Source organism: Megalobrama amblycephala, linkage group LG22, assembly GCF_018812025.1.
Source record: "Megalobrama amblycephala isolate DHTTF-2021 linkage group LG22, ASM1881202v1, whole genome shotgun sequence".
Taxonomy (NCBI): Eukaryota; Metazoa; Chordata; class Actinopteri; order Cypriniformes; family Xenocyprididae; genus Megalobrama; species Megalobrama amblycephala.
Genome location: NC_063065.1, coordinates 30764303 through 30787673, shown reverse-complemented (window position 1 = coordinate 30787673; position 23371 = coordinate 30764303). Strand labels below are relative to the sequence as shown.

The following is a 23371-nucleotide window of genomic DNA, read 5'->3' as shown; positions in this document are numbered from 1 at the left end:
GATACATTAACATTCCCATATTCAATAATCATGAGTTGATGTTCTTTTGAGCTTTCTATTCATCAAAGAAACCTGATAAATATAATGTATGACGATTTCCATAAAAATATGAACCGTTTTCATCATTGATAATAATCATAAATGTTTCTTGAGCATCAAATCATCATATTAGAATGATTTCTGAAGGATCATGTGACACTGAAGACTGGAGTAATGATGCTGAAAATTCAGCTTTGATCACAGGAATAAATTACACTTTACTATATATTCACATAGAAAACAGCTGATTTACACTGGAATAATATTTCACTGTATTTGATCAAATAAACGAGTTTTGATGAGCAGAAGAGACCTTTCAGAAACAAATCTTACCAACCCCAAAGTTTTGAAATGTGGATATTATTATTATATTTTTAATTTTGATATAACTTTTTTGATATAATATAACTTTTAAAATGTTTAATATACAGTACAGTCCAAAAGTTTGGAACCACTAAGATTTTTAATGTTTTTAAAAGAAGTTTCGTCTGCTCACCAAGGCTACATTTATTTAATTAAAAATACAGTAAAAAACAGTAATATTGTGAAATATTATTACAATTTAAAATAACTGTTTTCTATTTGAATATATTTGACAAAGTAATTTATTCCTGTGATCAAAGCTGAATTTTCAGCATCGTTACTCCAGTCTTCAGTGTCACATGATCCTTCAGAAATCATTCTAATATGCTGATCTGCTGCTCAATAAACATTTATGATTATTTTCAATGTTGAAAACAGTTGTGTACTTTTTTTTTCAGGATTCCTTGATGAATAGAAAGTTCAAAAGAACAGCATTTATCTGAAATACAAAGCTTCTGTAGCATTATACACTACCGTTCAAAAGTTTGGGGTCAGTAAGAATTTTTATTTTTATTTTTTTGAAAAGAAATTAAAGAAATGAATACTTTTATTCAGCAAGGATGCATTAAATCAATCAAAAGTGGCAGTAAAGACATTTATAATGTTACAAAAGATTAGATTTCAGATAAACACTGTTCTTTTGAACTTTCTATTCATCAAATAATCCTGAAAAAAAATATTGTACACAAATATTTTGTACAATTGTACACATTAAATGTTTCTTGAGCAGCAGATCAGCATATCAGAATGATTTCTGAAGGATCATGTGACACTGAAGACTGGAGTAATGATGCTGAAAATTCAGCTTTGATCACAGGAATAAATTACTTTGTGAAATATATTCAAATAGAAAACAGTTATTTTAAATTGTAATAATATTTCACAATATTACTGTTTTTACTGTATTTTTAATTAAATAAATGTAGCCTTGGTGAGCAGACGAAACTTCTTTATAAAACATTAAAAATCTTAGTGGTTCCAAACTTTTGGACTGTACTGTATTTATTGATGTTTTCCCTCTAAAATGATGTCATCTGGATGTCATTAACCCTTGTGCGTCTTTATGGACACTTTTTCAGTTTGTTTTTTGATCATTTTGCCTGTGTTAATGCCAACTACATACATTTTGGCACAAGTGTGTATTTTTATTGGAATTTTACTGTTTCACCCTCATTTCCTTTAATAAATCTATTCTGCACTAGTAACACAGAATAGTTCCTCTCAGGACCTTGAAGACAAAAATGTCCCCATTGAAACCCATTAAAACTGCAATTTTTAATTCCAGAGTCATTTAACTATACAATGATGCAATCTTTGTTAAGAGGCTTTCATTCTGTTGGCAAGGCTTCAAAATGATTTATTTATTTTTTTTACTATTTTTGGAGTTTTTTACCAAATGGTGCCATTTTCTCAGGTTTTGTTACTCCCTTTATTCCTGTTTTCTGCTTCTGCATATTATAGAGTCAATTGGATCAGTTATGCAGCTATAATTGTGTGTGGATGTCAGAGTGTGGTTTATATGTGTGGTTTAAAATAATTGTGTGTGCTTTTAATATTTGCGAGAGAAAAACTGATTTGCAGTACAGTAGTTCCAGCTGCAGTGGAGTTTTACTGCCATCTAATGGGGAAAGTTTGGTACTGCGCCCAAACAAACTCTTACTGAAAGCTAATTTTTTCAGATCTCAACCTCAAATTTAGAGCACAACTTTAGTTGTGTTGTTCTAGCAGTTTTAGAGTTCAACATGTTTCATAAAATATATATTTTACATAAACTAATGTTCAAAACTCATTTTTATAAAACTTTTTTCTTTTTTTTTTTTTCACTTTTTTTTACTTCAAGATTCTTCCAAGGGTCTTCTTTAAAATGAGACCAAACTCCCAAGATTCATGTTTTCTGACAGTTTTTGTCCTCAGTGGTCTTAAAGGAGAATGTGAATGTTGACTCGTGTGTGGTGTTGTGCACAGGAGCCGCGCCAGCGCCGAAGACTGTCTGAAGCACCAGTGGCTGCAGCCGCGTCAGGAGAGCGTCTCTGAGCCCGTCAGCCCCGCCGCCTCCAGCCACGATGAAGAGGAGGAGAGCGCCCAGCTGACGGAGGAGCTCATCGTCATGGCCGCCTACACCCTCGGCCAGTGCCGCCAGTCCTCGGATCAAGAGAGCCTGACCCCGGACCAGAAGGCCATCTCCAAACGCTTCAAGTTCGAGGAGCCCTTCTCCACCCTTCCAGGAGGATTCATCTACTGAAGCTGCTCTTCATCACCTCATCATCTGAAGCCAAACCATCTGTTCTGTGTTTGTGCTGCTTTATATTTACATCAAGCCTTGCTGTGATTCTCTCGCTCTTTTCTTTCGTGCCATGCTCAGATATTTGATGATAAGGGTTCTTGTGATGTTTGTACAAAATTAATGTTGTTTGTTTTTTCTGTGATCCACAGGCGAGCAGAATTAAATGTAAATTAATCAAATTTTATTTTAAGAGTATTTCAGTGTTGTGTTTAAAAAGCCATTTTGTATGTTGGGTTCAGGTGAACTTCCACAGCAGTAACTCATTCACACGCGTGTGTTTAACTCATGTTAGAGTTATGACTGTAAATTGTCACTATAAAGAATATTTTAATGGCAACAAGTTTCAAAGTGACTGTCTTAATGCTGTAAATAAAAAATGTCTTGATGGCCACTCACTCTCTTTCGTTATTATCATTATTATTATTATCATTATTATTATTATTACATATCTGACCCAGGGTGGACTAATGTAACCTTTGGAAAAATATTAATTTAGGACAATACATGCATAATACATATAAATTAATATTGATAATTATAGTAATGTCTATTATTATTATAAATTAATATGAAGCATAAATATTGTAATAAAAGTCTATTATTGTTGTTCAATAAATCTAAATTAATATACATAAGTAGTTTATTATTATACAATTGTTAGCACTATATTATAATTATGTATATTTTGTAGTAATAGTAGCTTATTAAATAGTGCTACTAATATCAATGATTTTTATATAAAAAATAATTGTAATAAGTCTATTATGATTATTATTGTCTGATTATACATTAATACAAATAATAGTATATTATTATCAGTAAATATAAATTAATATAAATAATGATAGCAACAGTAGTTTACTGTTATCAATAATTATACATTTATATAAAAACTATAGTAATAATAATAATAATAGACTATCAATAAAAGTAAATTAATATAAATAATATTAACAATAACAGTTTATTATCAAATAGCCTATACATTTATATAAAAATTATAATAATAATAGACTTGTCAATAAATGTAAATTAATATAAATAATGATGACAATAGTTTATTATTATTATAGCATTGTTAGCTCTATAACTATATTGTAATTTATTAATATTTTGTCATTTACATTGATTATATTAATAAAACTGTATTATTTTATTACTTTATTATTTTAATTAGTTTTATTTAAGCTTTAATAATTTTAGTATGTGCTTTTGTCATTTCGATTAGTTTGTTTTAATATATAATTTCATGTATTTCTATATAGTTTATTTTTTTTAATATCACATTTTAATTTCTTTTTTTTTTTTTTTTTTTTTTTTTACACTTTAAATGTTCTTTATATATATATATATATATACTCGCTCTCCCAGAGAAGCAATGTAATGATTTTAAATTGCAATAATGAAATCTTCCATGTAGTCCCGCCCTAAACGCACGCGATTGGCAGAGATCTGCCTCCAAGGTTTCTCATTGGCTCACACACGCAGTAGTGTGTACTAAGTGTAGGGCACTTGTCATCAAAAGAAGCGCGATTTCTCTAAGCACCTATTTTAGGAATATCTGTCAGGTAGTATGGATATTTATGTGTTGTTTTAAAAAGATCACACCAGAGTCAATCATCTTTAATCATATTTTTGCATCTTTTGAGAACAAATGCAGGAATGGCCTTTGTTTTGGCGCCCTCTGCTGGGTGACGTCATGTAATTGTTTAAGTAGCGGAAAACATTTATTTTATTTTAATTTCATTTATTTATTTATTTATTTTATTTTTTTATTTATATACACGTGTCTGTTGTTATCTATTGGTATAATATATTGTAGCTAGATATTAAAACGTAAACAATGAAGTAATCTGTAATTAATCCGCGTGATATGCAGAAAATGAGCGCGAGTGTCTCATGAACGCGCCGGTGATCGCGGCGCGGGTGTCCGCGGGTCCTCTGATGTGTTCGGCTGATTAGAGGTCATTGATGTGTCGTTAGGCCGCGGCCGTGAGCTTCGCGCCCCGTGAACACGGAACCGGACGTCAGAGTACCGGGGAGAGAATGAGATGCGCTGAAGCGCGCTCGGATCACCGTGACGCGTCTCTTCGCAATGGAGGACTGGAGCGAGTGTTTGGATGTGGCCGTGCAGATCGCGCGCAGAGCCGGACAGGTAACGACATTCCGCTCGTTCACGACAAACATTACCGAATAACGGCGAAGAGTGCGCGGTGACCGATAATAAACACATTTCATCAGGGATTTCCTTGTTGTTGTTTCGTTGACTCGACAGTGATAATCTTACACAAATCCTGCATTATTATCCTGTCAGTCAGCTCTGAGACTGATTCTGGATCAGTGTAAACTACAGCTCGAGGACCTGTTATTAATAACTCTGATAAAGAGACACATATCTGACTAATGTGGCCTGAGTGTGGGAAATATTCATTTAGGACAGTACATACATAATTAATATAAATTAATATTGAGAATATATAGAATTAGTCTATTATTATTATATTATTATCAATAAATGTAAATTGATATACATTATAATAACAGTAGTTTATTATTATTATATCATTGTTAGCTCTATAACCATTATAATTTATGTATATTTTATAATTTATTGTAATGATTATATTAATAAAACTTTATTATTACCAAACAGTAAACATTATATAATATTTATATAATGTCTAATAATAGAATTCATGTCATATTATAGTTTTCATTATTATTTTTAATTAACATTTATTTTCTATATGCGTGTGTGTTAATAAATGTATAATATTTAAAGGGTTAGTTCACCCAAAAATGAAAATAATGTCATTAATCACTCTCCCTCATGCCATTCCACACCCATAAGACCTTCGTTAATCTTCAGAACACAAATTAAGATATTTTTGAGGAAATCCGATGGCTCAGTGAGGCCTGCATAGCCAGCAATGACATTTCCTCACTCAAGATCCATTAATGTACTAAAAACATATTTAAATCAGTTCATGTGAGTACAGTGGTTCAATATTAATATTATAAAGCCACCAGAATATTTTTGGTGCGCCAAAAAAACAAAATAACAACTTATTTAGTGATGGCCGATTTCAAAACACTGCTTCAGGAAGCTTCGGAGCGTTATGAATCTTTTGTGTCGAATCATGATTCGGATCGCGTGTCAAACCGCTGAAATCACGGGACTTTGGAGATCTGAATCACTAATTCGATTCGTAAAGCTCCGAAGCAGTGTTATGAAATCAGCCATCGCTATATTGTTAAAAAGTCGTTATTTTGGGGTTTTTTTGGCGCACAGAAAGTATTCTTATCGCTTTATGATATTAATATTGAACCACTGTGCTCACATGACCTGATTTAAATATGTTTTTAGTACATTAATGGATCTTGAGAGAGGAAATGTCATTGCTGGCTATGCAGGCCTCACTGAGCCATCGGATTTCATCAAAAATATCTTAATTTATGTTCTGAAGATGAATGAAGGTCTTACGGGTGTGGAACGACATGAGGGAGAGTGATTAATGACATTATTTTCATTTTTGGCTGAACTAGCCCTTTAATTATGACTGAAATGAGTATTGTATGTGAGCAGTGTTCAGTGTGGGCAGCAGGTGGCAGTGTCGTGTGTGTGTGTGCAGGTGGTGGCGTGTGCGGCGCAGCAGGAGAAGCGTGTGAGCAGTAAGAGCACCCCCACAGATCTGGTGACGGAGACGGACCATCAGGTGGAGGAGCTCATCATCTCCACGCTCCGACACAGATTCCCGTCGCACAGGTCTGGAGACTCGTTCTCACTTCCTCCACACTGTCAGTGTCACTCACTGAAATAATGATCAAAATAAACTAGAAGAGAATGAAATATTACAGGCAAAAATGAAAATTATAAATGTTGCCTTGATAACCGAAATAAGTATGTTTAAAGGGTTAGTTCACCCAAAAATAATGTCATTAATTCCTCTCCCTCATGTCGTTCCACACCCGTAAGACCTTCGTTCATCTTCAGAACACAAATTAAGACATTTTTGATGAAATCCGATGGCTCAGTGAGGCCTGCATAGCCAGCAATATAATCAACACTTTCAAGGTCCAGAAAGGAACTAAAGACATCATTAAAACAGTCATGTGACTGCAGTGGATCAACCTTAATGTTATGAAGAGACGAGAATACTTTTTGTGCGCAAAAACAAAACAAAAATAATGACTTTATTCAACAATCTCTAGTGATGTGCGATTTCAAAACACTGCTTCATGAACATAGACTGTAAAAAAGATGAACGACGCGGCGACGCTTCCTGCCATTGTTATGAACTGAACATAAAACATTCGATGGGCGCTGACACGTTACACAAAACGTCAGTTTGGAGCCTGGGCATGGTGCCGGAGGCGGAGTCGCGGTATCAAACTTCCGCCCAGAAGACTGCGTCATCATTGATGTATTTTAAATAGGCTATATAAATTATACACAATTTAAAATTCTACCTATAAAATAATAGGCTATTCTGTTTCTAGAGCAATAGTATTTTTGAAACAGCAAATTCAGTAGATAAACTCAATATAATATGCCACTAGAAACAACTCTAAATCGTCAGAAACGGTCCTGCCATTTTAAATCAAGTTCAACTAACGTTACAGGAGATCGACTGCTGTAATTAGAGTAGCCTATCATTAGTTTTATCCTGCTAATTATTATTTTATACCCATAAAAATAATTAGTAACTGCCAGATCACCTGCTTTTTCCCGACATGTTAACATTAGGTGTGTTATATCAACTAATAACATTTATTAATTAGCTTATAACGCCCACATTTAACGTTAAAAGTTCAGTGATCCGTCAGATCCTGTAGGTCGGTTCAGTTTACTGCTGAACAACTTCTTTTGCCGATGTGAAATAACACAGAAATTGAAAATTAATAGTTAGTTATATATCTTGAATCTCCCCTCGAAGCTCCGACAGTCCTCAGAGAAGCTGTCAATCACAACTGTCAATCATAACGACACACCCCGTTTCTATAGCATCAAATTGCTAGCTAAAATCAAACTTATCACAAAAACGAGCAAATATAATGATAACAACTACCTTAAATGACCAAAACCATCTTTCGGAAAATTTTATTTAATAATAATTATTTTATTTAACTTAATTTTTTTTTTAATGTTTTTACTCAAGTCTCGTTCGTTTGAATGGAGAGGGCGGGGTTTATGACCTGTACTGCATTCAGCCACCAGGGGGCGATCAAAGAGCCCGCAGCTTCACTTTTCAGGACGTATGAGGCACACCCGTTCATGAAGCTTCACAAATCTTTTGTTTGGATTCTGATTCGAAATAAAATGTAAATACATTCAGCGCTCGCATTTGCGACTAAAAATAACTACGTGCGACTGTGGAGAAATATTTAGGCGCACCGGTGCGAGTGACCCGATCGATTCTCATGAACAGATCTTTAATGCAGTCGGAATAAAAAGCACAACTCCCAAAATGCATCTGCACTGAACAACAGTTGTTTCGTACTGCAATCGGCTTTTCATACCTTCATTCAAAGACTTTGCTTCAGTCAGCAGAGCAAGTGCAAAAGACGTGCGTGAAGGACTACACTTCAAAGATTGTATAAAGATGAAACGAGACCGTCTCATGCTGCAGATGTTTCAGACAAATTTACTGGAAATACTACATTTAGATTATCATAAGCAAGGTTGGAAATTAACGGGGGCTTGGGGCAAAAATGCTTCCAAAAATAATAATTAAAAAACAACACACTGTTATTTATGCCTGTGCACATACTATCACTTTTGAAGTAGCAGCAGTTGTTTGAATGGTGGGTGGGTTCGTTATTATTCTTAATGAAAAACAACAACAACAAAACAGTACAAGACAAACTCGCTTAAATATGCGCGTTTACGTTTCGCTTTGCAATCAAATCTTCATCCGTCGTCTTGTCATTCAGAAAAGTGACGCACACATTGAGATGTACCGCCACCTACTGGCGGGTTTATTTTCATATTTACACTTTACATAGACTGTTTTTACTTAAATATCCAACTTTTTTACATATTTCTAAATTCAAAAAATGATATTTACCAATGAGCTGCCTGAAGCAGTCTATGTAAATGTGTCAAAATAACCACTTCAGATGGAGCTTCTGTGTCACTTCTGCAGTGCAAAGATGGACTTTTTTGATGATTTCTTTTGATTGGTAACAGTCTCATTGGGTGTTATTGTTCTAACTGAATTTATTGTTTACCATTTAAAAACATATTTTATATTTTAATTTAAGAAATTGATGAAATATGATGCATACATTTAATACATTTAGAAAAAAATTGCTCTTATAATGGTAAAAATGCCCCTGGAAATTAATTTAAAGGGGAAATATCGCCCTGTAATGGGAAGTTAGTGTCTGTTATTGATCAGAAAGTGCTGCTAAAGAAACTGTGAGCATCACACACACATTAACATCACACTGAAGGTGGAAATGGCCGTGTAATTCACGAGCATCATCTTTCCTAGCTACAAATCAGACCTGCAAACTCAGAAGAGGTGAAAAAGGGTTAGCTAGATAATTGTAGGGTGTCTGGGGGAACATTTTTGTGATCTGAACTAGGGATGCACCGATCCGCCTTTTTCACTTCCGATACCGATCCCGATACCTGGGATTCAGTATCGGCCGATACCGATCCGATCCGATCTTGAAGTAATAAGAAAAGCGCTAAATTACCTAATAAACTGTATGCCTCACTTAGGGCTGTGACGGTCGGCATGACAACCGCGCCACCGCGGTTGTGGAGTGTCACCGGCGGTAGTGTGGCGTGTATATAATATATAATCTCAAAGGTCGGGTTAACCGAGAATTTTCCGTCATTGATGGAATTTTTTTTAGCAGTGACGGAAAAAATCTGCAGCCTGTCCGTCATTTTGACAGATTACTGAGGCTGATGTAACTTAACTGTAATTCCCACCCCTGTCCAGTAGGTGGTGAGCGTGCTCCAGTGTAGCAGCAGAGCGCGAGTTCAGTCTCCAGAATAAAATGAAAACGATGCCTTTGATTACACACACCCAGTTTGTCCATTTTATTATATATTATATTATAATACTTATGCTTACATAAAGTTTCTAATCCGTTTTGCTTTAAATAGTTTTTATTTTTGTTGTTGCTGACTAAGTTTATGGTCAATGAATGGCTTTTCCTACGTGACATTGTTTACAACACTGATTGAACTGACGTGATACAGATTTCGGTAAGCTACTGCAACTTTCAACATATTTTTTGATTTTCATTCATGTTTATTTCCTTCTGTAAAGTAGTAAAGAAGAAGAGATGATCACGATCCTCAAAAAGTGTTGAGATGTAAGATGAAAACCGGAAAGTGACGCAGACTTTAACTTTTCATAACTTTCTTTTCATAATATAAATAATTGCATAGCCTATGCCTATTTGTTTATCTTATACGTTTGTGAATACATATGAAAATGTGGACGAAATCAAAAGCTATTAAATGTCTTATAATTAAAATATAAAAATTAAAATGATGCAGCAACATATGATAGATAGGACAGAACAAAAAAAAATGCTATTAAACAATCTTTCATTGCGCAAAAATATTATAATATGAACGGCTCCCATGAGCGGCACAACGCGCTTTTATGCGTATCCCGTGTGCAGAATGATGTGCTTGAAGCACCATGGAATCAGCGCGCAGCGGCAGCGGCAGCGCTCCGCCGTGAAAAGTTCAAAGCACAAAGTGAAGAAATATTGATGCGTATTGTATTACCGGTATCTTGATTAAGTATAATAATAGAAACATTGATTCATCTTGGAGAGAGTTTCATTGTGTTGACTGTCGTAACTGAACGCGACACGCAGTCTGAATGCTGAATGGAGAGTGACTGACAGCCGCAGCGGAGGGAGGCCTTTACGTGAACTTTAATTTAACAACTAAAATATTCATCTGTACCTCAAATTAAACTATGGAATGGCTTCAGAACACTTGGAATATAGTGCACAGAAACTTTATGGTGCTTTTTAATGTGTTTGTGCCTTTTGTAGAGCTTAACAACAACAGAATAGTACACGCACAATATCGGATTTTGGATCGGTCCCGTCCGGCCGATACCCGATCCGGCAAAAATGGCAGTATCGGCGCCGATACCGATCTGAATATCGGATCGGTGCATCCCTAATCTGAACATGTAAACGAAGCGCTCTGGTGCACTCTGACAAGAACATAAATGAGAAAAACAACATTTGATTCAAGTTAAAAGGATAAAATAAAAATGATTGACACTAGGGCTGGGCATTGACACACATTTCACAACTGGATTCGATTTCGATTCAGGAGCTTGCGATTTGATTTTGAATTGATTACCTTTGATTCAATATTGATTAATTTGAGCCCTATCAGGTGAAGTACATGACACATTTCCTCAAAGAAAAAATATCTCAAATAATGCTGTAAACTATACAGGAGCAACAGTACATCATTATATTATTGTAAGCTATATAAAGAACATAAAGAAGTTTTAAAAACAATGTTATAATACATTTTTAATGACTTAATTATGTTTCTACTCGTTTTTAGCCAATATAAACATTTGAATGGTGGCTGTCATAAACCAGATTTATTCAATATTGAAGAACATGTTCAGTACAAATATATGGGATATAAAATAGCCTATAGTGCATATAAAATGCTCCTCTAAGTTCATTTTTGGTCATGAATGTGAAATACGGGAGAATCCCGGCAAAAACGGGAGTGTTGACAGGTATGCTGTAGTCACGTGACTGTTTTAAATATGTCTTTAGTAGCTTTCTAGGCATTGAAAGTATTAATTATCTTAGCCATCGGATTTCATCAAAAATATCTTAATTTGTGATCTGAAGATGAACGAAGGTCTTACGGGTGTGGAACGGCATGAGGGTGAGGAATTAATGACATTATTTTTGGGTGAACTAACCCTTTAAGTTGATGTACTAAAATTACTAAAACTGAAAATAAATATAATAATAAAAAAAATAATAATTTAAAGCTACAGATTTTTTAAAAAATGCCAAAAACACAGATCAAAATCACTAAAACTTAATGTGTGTATATATATATATATATATATATATATATATATATAAATTAGTTGCAAATACTTAAATGAAAATTATAAATGTTTCCTAAACAACGAACTGAAATAAGTTTGTTGATGTACTAAAGTTACTAAAAACTGAAAATAAATATGTTATATATGTTATATATAATAATAATAAATAAAATAATAATAGAAATAAAAATAAATTAAATCTAAAATATTTTTTTAAATGACAAAAACAATAAAATGAGTAAAACTCAATCGAAAATGAAAACTGAAAATATAAAAATAAAAGCTAATTCAGCTTATTAATAGATACTATATTACTAATAAATGACAGATTGAAGTGTATCAGGGTAAATGAACATGATAATCGATCTGTATTAATATCTAATTCTATTGCAGCACCTCAGACGTGTTGTCCTGCTGTCTATAAAGGGCACTACAGACTGTAAACTGTTTAACGTTCCTTCATCCTTCAGTAATAACTGTTGGTGTAATGGTGTGATTCAGTGTGTCACATGTTGATGTAATGTTGATGAAAGGTTTATCGGAGAGGAATCGTCGGCCGCCGGTGTGAAGTGTGAACTGACCGACAGCCCCACCTGGATCATCGACCCCATCGACGGCACCTGTAACTTTGTGCACAGGTACGATCAGCGTCTTCATGTGTTGTTTATCGTCACACACATATGTTCCTCCGTTCCCAACACGCGATCCTTCTCCCACAGTTTCCCCATGGTGGCGGTCAGCATCGGGTTTGCCGTGAGGAAGGAGGTAAACACTGATGAACCGGTTCAAGGTCAGAATGATTGTGTTTTCATGTGAAATAAAGTGTTTGTGCCTCAGCTGGAGTTCGGCGTGATCTACCACTGCTCCGACGGGACGCTGTACACCGCCAGGAGAGGACACGGAGCCTTCTGCAACGGAGCTCGACTGCACGTCTCCAGAGAGAGAGGTCAGCTGATCTCTGCAGTAAATCATAATCAACTTGTCATATCTGTTTGATCAAAAATACAGGAAAACCGTCATCGTTACGGTGCGGCAGTGACGAGGAGAGGCAAGGATCTCTTCACAGAAGTGTTTATTTAAAGAAAAACACTAATAAAGTAGTTTATTTGAACAGTGGGAACAGAAAATACACTTCAAAATAAAAGTCCTTGAACACTAAACACAGGAAATAATGACAGTAAAACAGTGAAATATTATTCCAATGTAAATCAGCTGTTTTCTGTGTGAATATATAGTAAAGTGTAATTTATTCCTGTGAATTTTCAGCATCATTACTCCAGTCTTCAGTGTCACATGATCCTTCAGAAATCATTCTAATATGCTGATTTGATGCTCAAGAAACATCAGTGTTGAAAACAGTTCAGATTTTTGTGGAAATCGTCATACATTTTATTTTTCAGGATTATTTAATGAATATAAAGTTCAAAAGAACAGCATTTATTTGAAACATTATAAATGCAATTACAGTCACTTTTAAACTGTGTAGTGTGTCCTTGGTTGATTAAAAAAAATATATAAAAATAAATAAATGACAGACTCCAAACTTTAAATTTAAATGTGTATTTAAATAAATAATTAATTAAAAAATATAAATGCCCTTTATGGATTTAATCTCACTTTATTGAGCGATGCCTTTGACGATTAAATCCCACCGTACAGTAAATGTTGACAAGTGATGCGTTTCCTGTGTCGTCAGATGTGTCCAAGGCTCTCATCCTCACAGAGATCGGGGCCAAGAGAGATCCTGCAACACTGGACATCTTCCTGGGAAATATGAGGAAGATGTTGAGCGCTCCGACTCACGGGTACGCCACACTGAGCTTGAAAAGCTGCACATATAAACCGCTGTTATGTAAAGGTGACCTCTGACCTTTGACCCGCAGGGTGAGGATCATTGGCAGCTCAACTCTAGCACTGTGTCACATCGCCAGCGGGGCGGCAGAGGCGTATTATCAGTATGGCCTGCACTGCTGGGACATCGCCGCGGCCGCCGTCATCATCAGAGAGGCGGGAGGATGCGTCATCGACACCAGCGGTCAGCACAGCCCTCTCAATCTTATTATTGTTATTTCATTACAAACGTTGGAGGCGTGAAACTCCTTTACTGAATAATCAAACACTGATGAACATGATGAAAATGTAAATGTTTACACAATATTTCATACATAATTTCATATTTGTATATACATTGTAACTAACAGTCCGGTCACACGAGGATGTTTATCCTGTCGGATGCTAATATCGCTCAGTGTTTGAAGTTTCATTTGATTTGATGTTCGCTTTGATAAATCTACTGTACACACACATCTTTATTCAAGTCCAAAATCCCTTCTGTGCCCTGCTAATGTTCTTCCAGTAACGTTAACAGAACGTTTGTTCAGAGTTATCTGGTCTTTAATTATGTTCTCAAAACGTTAACATGAAGACATTATTTATACATCATCATGGAACTGTTTTTACTGAAACATTTTAGTTGGATGTTCGTCTATTGTTTTTAAAGGGTTAGTTCAGCCAAAAATGAAAATTCTGTCATTTATTACTCTCCCTCAAGTCGTTCCACACCCATAAGACCTTCGTTCATCTTCAGAACACAAATTAAGATATTTTTGATGAAATCCGATGGCTCCGTGAGGCCTGCATAGCCAGCAATGACATTTCCTCTCTCAAGATCCATTAATGTACTAAAAACATATTTAAATCAGTTCATGTGAGTACAGTGGTTCAATATTAATATTATAAAGCCACCAGAATATTTTTGTGCGCCAAAAAACGACTTTTTAACAATATAGTGATGGCTGATTTCATAACAGTGATTCGGATCTCCAAAGTCACGTGATTTCAGCAGTTTAGCCGTTTGATAGGAGATCCGAATCACTGATTCAAAACAAAAGATTCGTAAAGCTCCGAAGCAGTGTTATGAAATCAGCCATCACTATATTGTTAAAAAGTTATTATTTTGGGGGTTTTTTGGCGCACCAGAAATATTCTGGTGGCTTTATAATATTAATATTGAACCACTGTACTCACATGACCTGATTTAAATATGTTTTTAGTACATTAATGGATCTTGAGAGAGGAAATGTCATTGCTGGCTATGCAGGCCTCACTGAGCCATCGGATTTCATCAAAAATATCTTAATTTGTGTTCTGAAGATAAACGAAGGTCTTACGTGTGTGGAACGACATGAGGGTGAGTAATTAATGACATTATTTTCATTTTTGGCTGAACTAACCCTTTAAATGTTACTGCTAGTTTCGTAACGTTCAGAGAACACTCAAGTAACATTCATTTAATGTTTGCACAATAAAATAAAATGTTTCCTTATTCACAAAAAAAAATCAAAAAGGGGTCGGTTTGAACATTCAGACGAAGCGTTGTCATAACGTTAGCGAAGCGTTCTTAAAGCGTGTTTCTGTCAGCTGCACATGCTTGTGTTTGTGTGTTGGGACGGTTGTGTGAGGCGACACAAAGAGGCTTTGTTGGGACACCCGGTTAGATCATGACCATGTGGTCGGAGAGAGACGAGGGTCCTGGGAGGAATATCACTTCCATGTAAAACCCAAAATAAAGCCAAGGACTGACCTGAACTGAGTCCACAATACAGTTCTGACATGCTGTGAAATCAACAGGCTGGAGACGAGTCCTATTACACAATAATATAACATGAAATAAGATTTAAAAAAAAATAAATAAATAAATAAATAAATTAAAACTCTAAAATAAAATAAAAAAATGATCTAAAAAAAATAAAAAATAAATAAATAAATAACTATAAAATAAAAAACAAAATAAAATAAAATAAATAACAAAATAAAATAAAATAAAAAATATAAAAAAAATAAGAAATCAAAATAAAACACAAAATAAAATTAAATAAAAATTAAAACCCTAAAATAAAAAAAATTAAATTAAAATAAAGAACTAAATAAAATAAGATAATAAATTAGAATAAAAAATAAAATAAAAATTATATTATATAAAAAAAAAAAAATATATATATATATATATATATATATAAATAATATATAAAATATAAAAAAAACCCAAATTAAATAAAATTATATAAAAGTATGTAAAGTAACAGTATGTGTTGGTGTGTTTGTGTCGTAGGGGGCGCTCTCGACCTCATGTCCAGACGCGTCGTGGCCGCTGGGACCCGTGAGATCGCAGACTACATCGTAAAGCAGCTGCAGCCCATAAACTACGGCCGTGACGACAGTGACCCAGACGGCCTGGCCTGAGCGCCGCCGTGACCTCTGACCCCATCCCAAGCCTTTTACCTCAGAACACACAATCCTGCCACGTTACATCTGCAGTGTCCTTTTAATGCTCTATTCACATTTTAAAGATCCTAAAGTCACGGCACACGTTCTGGATAAACCGTCATCACTGGACCCACGACATTCACACTCTTCATCACGGAGATCATGTTAAACACTGGATTTACAACACGTTTGCCTTGAAACTGCAAGGATGATGATGATGATGCCAAATTCTGCAGATTTTCCATTCAAATATAAAAAGTTTGATTTTACATTATAAAACACAATGTTTTTGATCAAAGGAAAGCAGCTGGTTATGATCAGAGAGTTCAGTAGTGAAATCAGATCATTACTCAGGAATCATTTTCTCTGCAAAGATGGAAGAAAGTATGAGCATTAACTAGGTTTCTATTATAACAAACACTGCTAAATCATTTCTTAATCGGCATTTTTATCTCGCTTTCTTTAAAACTAAGATATTAGGCCTTGTTTTAAGAGGATAAATGTCGATCATATTTTCTTATTGAACATTTATCTTGTTTTACGCATTTTTAGATATTTTCTTTACTGGAGAACATGACGAGAATGATGTTTTTGGGCAGTTCGGAAATACAGAGATCTGGTTGGCTGTTCATGTGACGCAGCTGATATCATGGTCATTATTTATTAATGAAGACACACACACACCAGATCTTGTGACTTTCTGAACACACACACTGCAGTTTTAACCTGTTTTTGTGTTTTTCTAACGGATGATCTGTAGATCTAACAGCTGTATATGAACACATGCAGGTTTGAGTTTTATAGTTGATCACTTTAATCCCTGTGAGTCAGGGCAACATTCCTCTGCTATGACTAATTAAAGCGTACACTCCCGTCAGTGCTGTCCTGTCATCATTCCCTCAGGATTAACTCTATTCTGTAGTTTCAGGAAGAGGAGCTTCATCTCTAAGTAATTCAGCCTCATTAATCTAATTAGTCAGTTAATTATGCGCTGGTTCAGCTCTTCTTCATGGATATGTGTCTGTCTCGTTCCAGCATCGCCTCACATTTGCTTTGAATTAAACATTTCTGACTTCATTATAATGTTGGATCTCTAAAAAGTGTCCACGGTTCCAGCTGTCAGACGAATTTCAGTTCAAATTCATACGCAAGAGCTCTTGGAAATGAAATATACAGCTAAAATTGGCAAATTTTCTTCCACCTTCAGTCCAGCCACAGTCTCCAGGTGTGTGTTTAGATCCAGAAAGATCTCCATTCTTTGGAAAGACTTTCTGAGCTGTCAACTTTACTGAAACCATGAAGAACCTGCTCAGTTATGATCCTAATCACAGTCCAGCAGCTCATTCTCATTCAAATAAGGCCAGAATGTTTGCCAATATCTACATTAGTTTGTCTCCCTCAAAATAATCCAAATATAAGATGTTATCTTATTGATATACACCGATCAGCATCATGAGCACTGACAGTGAAGAGAATAACACTGATCAGCTCTTCATCACGTGGGATATATTAGGCGGCAAGTGAACATGTTGTCCTCAAAGTTGATGTTAGAAGCAGGAAAAATGGGCAAGCGTGAGAATTTGGCGTGGCCTGGTCTGATCGTGGATGGCTCTTACCTGGGGAACACATGGCACCAGGATGCACTATGGGAAGAAGGCGAGCCAGTGTGATGCTTTGGGCAATGTTCTGCTGGGAAACCTTGGGTCCTGCCATCCATGTGGATGTTACTTTGACACGTACCACCTACCTAAGCATTGTTGAGACCATGAACAGCCTTTCATGGAAACGGTATTCCCTGGTGGCTGTGGCTCTTTCAGCAGGATAATGCTCCTGACACAAAGCAGAAATGCTTCAGGAATGGTTTGAGGAGCACAACAACGAGTTTGAGGTGTTGATTGACCTCCAAATTCCCCAGATCTCAATCCAGTCGAGCATCTGTGGGATGTGCTGAACAAACAAGTCCGATCCATGGAGGATCCACCTCACAACTTACAGGACTTAAAGGATCAAAAACATCTTGGTGCAGATCCCACAGCACACCTTCAGGGGTCTACACTGCAAAAAATGCTGTTCTTACTTAGAGTTTTTGTCTTGTTTCTAGTCAAAATATCTTAAAGTTCTTAAATCAAGAAGCATTTTCTTGACAAGTACAAATTATTTTCTTGTTTTCAGGAAAAACAAATCAAAATTAAGTAAGTTTTTCCTTAAAACAAGCAAAATAATCTGCCAATGGGGTAAGCAAAATAATCTTAGTCCAAACTGAAAACAAGATTATATATCTTATCCTTGGTTTGAAATAAGATTATTTTGCTTACCCCATTGGCAGATTATTTTGCTTGTTTTAAGGAAAAACTTACTTAATTTTGACTTATTTTTCCTGAAAACAAGAAAATAATTTTTACTTGTCAAGAAAATGCTTCTTGATTTAAGAACGTTAAGATATTTTGACTAGAAACAAGACAAAAACTCTAAGTAAGAACAGCATTTTTTGCAGTGTAGAAGAGTCCATGCTTGTTTTGGCAGCAACACAATATTAGGAAGGAGCTCATAATCTTATGCCTGATCGGTGTATCTGTTCACATCTCAAAAAAATGTGTTCTGGGGTTTCATGAAGGATCTGCTGCTAACATCTTGGTGTCAGTTTATCAGTTAGTTAATAGTTTAGGCATCATAGACATTTCTGCATAAAAGCATAAATTAAATATAATATATTTATATATATCAATATATTTATATATGAAAATCAGGCCTGGGGAACTCATATTAATGTTAAAAAACCTCATAAAGTGAAATTTTCATGCCATGGGACCTTTAAGAATCAGATGTGCGACTGTAGCGTGTGACGGTCAGCAGGTGGCGCTGCAGCCACTATTACACTCTTTGTTAAAAACTTTTCAAGCTCTGCAAAAAAATGCATCATGGAATGAGATATTTATTTAAAATTATAAATGCACATTTAATCATAAAATAAAAACAAAACAAAAATGCATTTAAATTGATATTTGGTTACAAGTAAACTTCATTTCAGTCTCTCTGTACTAAATAAGTGAGTTTAAAGCAGCAGATCTACCTGAGCTGACTGGAGCTCCTCCTCTGCTCGAGCGCTGGATGGTGGATCATGTGTCGGTTCGGCAGGGTGGTCCTTCAGGCTGTTCATTGAGGAGGAGGAAAGTGTGTCCAGATGCCAGAGAGCACAGCTGTGCCGCGTGAACGCGCGTGAGACGCTCCAGAACCGAGAAAAACGCACACGGAAAGTCGCGCATCGAGAAAACGCGTCCAACAATCGCCGAGGACTGTGAAATGTCTCGACACTCGGTTCGGAGGAGATCCAGCAAACTTGGAACGAATGATTTTGCAACTTGTTGATGTTTGGTGGGGCGCGTGAAGCCGCTGTTTACTTCTGAGCAGCACCATGACCTCTCCTGTCAACAGGTAAGAGCAGAACATCAGGAGAACCGAGAGAAACCCGGGATTATCTGGACTCTGAAGTTTACCATGTGGACCAGACGAGACTGAAGAGAGGATCATGTGTGCCGAACCTGAACTCTTCTGATCTCACTTATTATATTGTGATATGATGGCCTCGGAGGTGGTGTGTGGACTCATCTTCAGACTCATCCTGCCCGTCTGCCTCGCCGCAGGTGACACACACACATATATATATATATATATCAATTTATTTTTATTTTGAATTAAACTTGGCTACATTATTTATAATCATATTTTACTTAATGATGACTATCAATATGATTGTTGATTAGCAAAATTGTAAATATGTGTATAACTGGTGTTTACTATGGCTTACTTAGATGCAATTCCCATTTTTATGGCATTTTAACACACTACAAAAAAATGATGTTCTTCCTCAGTATTTTTGTCTTGTTTCTACTTTACAATAAGGTTCATTAGTTAGTTAACATGAACTAATAATGAACAGCATTTATTAATTTTAGTTAATGTTAATTTAAATATTTACTAATGCATTATTAAATTCAAAAGTTGTATTGTTAACATTAATGCACTGAGAACTAACATGAACAAACGACTGTATTTATGGAGTGAAATTAACAAAGATTAATAAATATTTTTTTATAATTTAGTACATTAACGTTAACCTTATTGTAAAGTGTTATTTTACATTCTTAAATCAAAATACATTTACTGGAGAAGCAAAATGACTGAAGATGTGAAACTTAAGTGAGTTTGAGCTTAAAACACGAACAAACATCTGCCGACGGAGTCAGACAAATAAAACTCGAAGGGAAAACATCATTTTTGCAAAAATCAGACACTGTCAAACTGAATAAATCAGCATCTAAGCATGAAGTTAAGTTGTTCATTAAGAGGTTAATATGATGAAGGACGAGCTGAGAATGTTTGACGTGATGAATGAGTAAAGTTATCAGATGTCGAGGTTTAGAAGCTGTGAAAGATCACAACACTGGACATAAAAGCCATCGATTATTGATTGATTCATTGATGGATTTATTGATTTATGGTGCACCAAGGAGGCCTGATTCCAACAGGCAATTAGTCAAAATGTGGCAAATTATTAACTGAACTTTAAATTGGAAAAGATGAATCTTGCTACTCTTATAAAGTTCTTACTTGAATTTTTTACTCTTGTAACATTCATTTTATTGCTATGTTTGCTTTTGATTGTAATGGCGGATGCATTTACTGAAAAGCCCTGATTTACGTGCAGTTTTAATATTTCATCACAGCATTTGTGCTTCAGCAGACTCTCCCTGTAATATCTGGAGCTCTCAGCGTGTGAGATGAGTAATACTGCGCTCGGTGTGTGTCTGACAGCGCTGGTTTTCCCCTCCGCTGTGTTGTTCAAACACTCAATCCTTCATTTTTACATTCTCAGTGTCTCTTTTGAGTGAAACGCCTTCTTCTGCTCCTCTGATAGTGTTGAATGTCCATCGAACATCTGTTTTTACAGATAGTGAGGGCTTGAACTTCTTACGCCTCTCTAACTTCCCACGACCCGTCGGTTCTTCAGAAACACCGAACACTGTTTACTTGTGATAAAACGCCCAGCGGAGTCGAGATCAGAGAGCTGAACGGTAAACCTTCCCTTTACTGATCACAGATCTGCTCCAATCCTGCTCAAATCCAGTCGCTGTGTGTTCCCTGCGCTGGGAAATACAGGTCGCAGAATTCTGCTGAACACTGGGTCGAATTCTGAAGCAGGTGTGAGTGTTTTTCCATTCATTTTCTCATAAAAAGTCTTTGTTAAAGAGTTATAATCCATGAACTAAACCTACGAGGAGAATCACAACGTTATAAACTTTGATTTGAAACAAAAAAGTATTTGAAAAATCAGACCAAAAGACAAAACTGTGTATTTAACTACAATCCTATTAAAGCTGAGTTAGTCTTTTCTTCTCTATTGTGTCGTATATCTGAGTGAAACGCTTCTCAAACAAGAACAAATGTGGGGCGGGGCTTGATTTTGTCTGTGGAGAACTGACTGGATGGTTGTGGTTTGCTATTGGTGGATCTCATGTGAGTGACAGGTTGCCCCGCCCTCATCATCAGAGAAGAGAAGAGATGCTGCAAGAGGAAGATATTCTGATTCAAGATTATGAGGAACATGAATTTAAAACAATAATGATGTGAAACGATAAATCATTTATAATAAACACTGAAATATTCCATAGATAATCAGAATTGTCAATTTCATGGTGACTTTAAAGGAGACGCTTTCACAAGATGTAATATCAGTCTCTGGTCTCTCCAGAAAGTTTCAGCTCAAAATCCCCCACAGATCATTTATTATAGCTTGTCAAATTTGCCCCTATTTGGGTGTGAGCAAAAACACGCCGTTTTTGTGTGTGTCCCTTTAAATGCAAATGAGCTGCTGCTCTTCTGGAAAGGGGGCGGAGCTTTAACAGCTCAACAACAACAAAGCTGGAGAATCTCATGCAGCCAAAATGACGAAAGTGTTCAGCCTTACATTGTTCAAACCGGAGTCGACACTGATGGAGAGACTCAGGAAGAAGTTACAACTTTTAGACGTTTCTGAATGGTTAGTGGATAAATTGATGTAGTTGCTGTGGAGTTGATTCAACTCATCCACTAGCATGTGCCGTCATGTTCATCTTTTGTGTTGAATTGACCCTCGTTTGTGAAGCAGTCCGGCGTAAAATGACGGCATGTCAACAACACTCGACTACAACAACTCTTCCTCTTCTCTAAAGCAGCCCAACATGGCCCCGCCCCCTTTGATGTGTGTTCTCAGGGGCGGGGTTTATGTAAATTTTAGGGTTTGTGATGTCACAAACCATTGTAGTCCCTACCAGCCGTTTGTTGTAGTCCTTAAACAGTGATTTCTGTAAAAGTAAATATCTCCTTTGCATTGAACTTTGAGCGTCGTAACTTTGCAGATGTTGTTTATGATCAAACAGCAACATTACACACTAACTAAAGTTAAAGAAGTGAAATCATAATCAAGGACCTCTTCTCAAGGATGCTGTAAAGGTCAAATCCTGCTCAAACCATCCGTTTTAAATGATACGGCTTCTAAGAAGTCATTATTAGTCCAAATAAAGCGTTTAAACCAAATGAATGATTTAAATGTTATCAATAACTCAAGCGTCATGAACACAGCTCTAAGTGATCTCTGTAAACACTGGACCTCCGCAGTATCAAGCTCTTGGGTGGGACGTGATTAAGGTGAACGCAGTTTTTAGGTGTACCTAAATATTTTAATTGCAGTTTTCACTCTGAGGAAATATTTTGTTTGCTCAAATACAGGAAGTAAACAACAGTTATTTACTTTTATAGGGCGATGCGATACACAAAGGTACGACCAAACCTTCCACTTCACGAAACGGCATCAGTTTGCGCAAATATTTGCGACTGCTTCCTTTTGTACGGCTCTCCTCGTCCTTTCTAAGGTCAGAAACACCATCTACTGTGGAGTGGAAACAGGATCAAAACCTCCCACAAACGCACGCGAGAGATCCAAACTTTGCTTTATGTTGAAATATTTCTTGTGATCTGACACTTTGGACCATAACAGTGATTTAATTTGTTTATGTTCATGTGCATATATGTCTCAGGCCTTGAGTAGCCTATGAAGATCTGCTCGAGACGTCCACGTCTCTCTGTGGTGTTTGTGCTGTTTAAACTGGGCTTTGGAGGAGGGTTAACCGCACAGTGTTTTGTTAGACAGCTGCTTCATTTGTGGCTTTGCAGAATTAAAAAGACTGTTTGGAACATTAAAGACGCTGTTGACACACCGAACACCGTCACGCTCTCATTACGGCTCTTTATTCCTCTAAATGACCCACTGTGAACTTACAGGACTAGAGGACTGACCCAGTGACTT

General features: G+C 36.0%; 3 protein-coding genes across 7 annotated transcripts in view; all 3 read left to right on the top strand.

The window, feature by feature from the left end:
• stk17a (serine/threonine kinase 17a) overlaps positions 1-3077 on the top strand; it is a 36477-nt gene extending 33400 nt beyond the window's left edge. For both annotated transcript variants that reach the window (XM_048174953.1, XM_048174952.1), the window contains one exon: positions 2368-3077. In XM_048174953.1, coding sequence (XP_048030910.1) covers positions 2368-2644 — 277 coding nt within the window. In that variant the 3' untranslated portion in view covers positions 2645-3077. The remainder of the gene's footprint in view (positions 1-2367) is intronic.
• Positions 3078-4572: 1495 nt separating this feature from the next.
• impa2 (inositol monophosphatase 2) lies at positions 4573-16906 on the top strand. The gene is made up of 8 exons (XM_048175037.1): positions 4573-4841; positions 6319-6452; positions 12297-12401; positions 12483-12528; positions 12601-12709; positions 13460-13568; positions 13647-13798; positions 15875-16906. The coding sequence occupies exons 1-8, from the start codon at positions 4782-4784 to the stop codon at positions 16003-16005; spliced, it is 846 nt and encodes a 281-aa protein (XP_048030994.1). The 5' UTR covers positions 4573-4781; the 3' UTR covers positions 16006-16906.
• A 2188-nt stretch (positions 16907-19094) lies between these two features.
• Positions 19095-23371, top strand: part of LOC125258346 (piezo-type mechanosensitive ion channel component 2) — a 118273-nt gene continuing 113996 nt past the window's right edge. For all 4 annotated transcript variants that reach the window (XM_048175244.1, XM_048175242.1, XM_048175243.1 and 1 more), the window contains exon 1: positions 19095-19670. In XM_048175244.1, the coding sequence (XP_048031201.1) occupies positions 19604-19670 (67 nt within the window). In that variant the 5' untranslated portion in view covers positions 19095-19603. The remainder of the gene's footprint in view (positions 19671-23371) is intronic.

Excerpts from the sequence above, each read along its gene's own strand:
- impa2 (XM_048175037.1), top strand. The coding sequence starts at position 4,782 with ATGGAGGACTGGAGCGAGTGTTTGGATGTGGCCGTGCAGATCGCGCGC. Across the intron at positions 6,453-12,296 it reads CACAGATTCCCGTCGCACAG|GTTTATCGGAGAGGAATCGT; the intron begins GTCTGGAGACTC and ends TGTTGATGAAAG. Across the intron at positions 13,569-13,646 it reads TTGAGCGCTCCGACTCACGG|GGTGAGGATCATTGGCAGCT; the intron begins GTACGCCACACT and ends TTTGACCCGCAG.